Source organism: Penaeus chinensis, chromosome 36 (genome assembly GCF_019202785.1).
Source record: "Penaeus chinensis breed Huanghai No. 1 chromosome 36, ASM1920278v2, whole genome shotgun sequence".
Classification (NCBI taxonomy): Eukaryota; Metazoa; Arthropoda; class Malacostraca; order Decapoda; family Penaeidae; genus Penaeus; species Penaeus chinensis.
In genome coordinates, this window is record NC_061854.1 from 24098981 (window position 1) to 24101480 (window position 2500).

Genomic DNA, 2500 nt, shown 5'->3' on the forward strand with positions numbered 1-2500 from the left:
GCCCCATGAGAGCAAAGCTAAACACGCAACACTGCTGAAGACGTGACGCACCCTCTGAGCATGCGCCATCGGGCAACACCACTGCCTTTCTCTCTTATTACAGGGCGTCTTCTCTTCTAACTTATGTGTTCGGATGCGAGGCCATCATGTGTGCTGCCACATACACAGATGCGAGTCGTAACATGGAAGCAGGTAAGAAATGAGGAAAAGTGGCGACAAATATTTCCATCTGTTTATCCTCTTGCGGCTGAGTGTTTGGTACAAGTTCTTACAGTCGTTCAGTGTTTAAAGTCGTACTACAGTTTGTGACTGAGTACAGTATCGTCATATTAATACTGATGTTCAGTTTGGTGTGTAGATATATTATATTGATTATTGTATCTTATACATGGGACCTGGCCTTTTACGCCCCCATTCTTTTCTCTCCATTTCTCATAATCCTCTATCTTAGCTCCGCCCACAAAAGAGTTGTAACCTTCCAGCTACGAAATTTACCTGGTTTGCTCTGAATGTTTACTGTGTACAGAATTTCTGACGACTTGCTTTAAAAGTTGCTTTGTGTTATCGTGCAATATACGTTGTTACTGTTCATCACATTGAACTCGGTCGCGTACAGCTCAACTATAATGCGACTAACCAAGATGATCACGCTTATGGTCATGAAGACATTATCACCCAGAGCGTATTTGTACGCGGTGTTCACTCTGTGCGTCTGGTGTGTCTTCCGAGAGGCGCTCCGCCACCAGGCGGACTCGGGCCCGGAGCCTCCGGCCCTGAGGACTCCCAGGTTGCCTCGCCGTCGGTCCTCCCATCCCGACATCTTCCTACCGGACGATTTGGAGCAAGGGCGTTTCTGGCGCACACAGTTTCTGAAGACAGCTGCCAGGATATCGAACTCAAACCTCTCTCCAGGACCTAATCCTGCCGGGCTGAACCTGGGCCCGACGCACCTCACCCAGGTAAGGTCCTGAGAAGTCCTTCGTTGATCATAGAACTGTAAGATAATTTTGGGCTTGATCAATTATATAAAGTTATATGAATTTAATTAGGTAAGATACAGTTACATCATTTGATTAAGTTAGCTTGTTGAACTTGACTGTATCAAGTAATATAAATTTAATATAAAATGAACAAGTTAGTGAATTAAAATAAATGACCCAGTCTTACTGGAAAGTGAAATAATATCAAAAGCAGATTCATATCTACATATCAAAATCAACAAGAATCAAAATAATACGATAATGAATATCAACAGTGCAATTGTAGTGATGACATTATCGACTGCTCCCTCCACAGGTCATTCCAGGTGCGTGGAGGGTCTGGGAAGCCCTGGGGGGCGCCGCTCAGGTCTTGCGTCACTACCTGACCACGCCTACGGCCTCCTGTATGAGGCTTGTTAGGATGGGCGGCTCATCTTGCGTCAGGAGACTCGACGGCGATAAGGTGAGAGAAAATGAGATCTATATATGCGCGCATATATAGATCACTCACACACACACGTCTATGAATGTCCGCTTTTGTTTCCCTATGACAGCTTGTCTGCCTCGATCCGAGATTCGGTATTTTCCCCAGCAAGAGGACTCTTCACTCGCCCTCTTCTTGCTTGGTGCTGTCGGTCGGCGTGGGGCATGATCTCTCCTTTGACCTCGCTATGACCCAGCTTGGCTGTCGGATCCACGCTATCGACGATGACGATTCCTATAGGTATGAAGTGCTGTGAAACCGGACTGTGCATAATGTTTCGGTCTCGATTAGTTTAATCACGCTCATGTTTTGATTAATTTTAACATTCCACACGTTTTCAGCAACTTTCTGCCGAATAGTTTTAAGATGTGAATACACCTATTTCTTGGTAGGTCGTGGAACCAAGATCTAGGAGAAGGGCTGAAATTCCACCGGGGTCGCTTGGGGACTCGCTCCGGGGCCTTCACGTTCTGTGACCAAGACAAGGGAATCGCCTCCTGTGCAACATTCACTTACTATACGCTAAAGGTAATATGACTTGCTAGTTATATTAGACTAGTAACCTCAGAGGTTCTCTATGGTCTTACTATCGCGCTCAATCTCGATGAAGGAAAAACTGGCAACGCACTCTGGACCAAGGTTTTTCTTTTCAAATCAGTTGGCACTTGTTAGTAATGTTTACATGTATTTGTTATTTTTAGAACCCATTTACAATAGTTTTATTGCTATACATAACTTTAATATCTCTTGGTTAATCGGATTACTCCAGAGTCTAAGGCGAGTGCTAGATCCTCTTTTCCTGAGAGTGGACGGAATATCGGTCCTCATGGACAGACCACCTGTCATATCAAACCCGCAGAGTTATTCGACAGTTTTGCTAATAGATAATAAAGTATTTTGTTTTACGTCGTGTATAAGGGTTTAATTATGCTAATAAGGTATAGTTGAAAAAAAAATCGGTGAAACACCTGCCCTGCCAATAAGATCGGGTACCGTTATTTCTCTGTCCCATTTCCGTTAACATTCCTCACCACCT

General features: G+C 44.4%; 2 protein-coding genes across 2 annotated transcripts in view; one reads left to right on the forward strand and one right to left on the reverse strand.

The window, feature by feature from the left end:
• The window catches only part of LOC125044779, a 15276-nt gene extending 14882 nt beyond the window's left edge, over positions 1 to 394 (reverse strand). The window contains exon 1 of the mRNA XM_047641725.1: positions 1 to 394. This exon is cut by the window's left edge and continues 213 nt beyond it. Coding sequence (XP_047497681.1) covers positions 1 to 69 — 69 coding nt within the window. The 5' untranslated portion in view covers positions 70 to 394.
• Positions 395 to 565: 171 nt separating this feature from the next.
• LOC125044887 lies at positions 566 to 2001 on the forward strand. The gene is made up of 4 exons (XM_047641849.1): positions 566 to 959; positions 1297 to 1443; positions 1535 to 1704; positions 1857 to 2001. Exons 1-4 carry the CDS (start codon positions 627 to 629, stop codon positions 1999 to 2001), a joined length of 795 nt encoding a protein of 264 aa, XP_047497805.1. The 5' UTR covers positions 566 to 626.
• Positions 2002 to 2500: the final 499 nt, after the last annotated feature.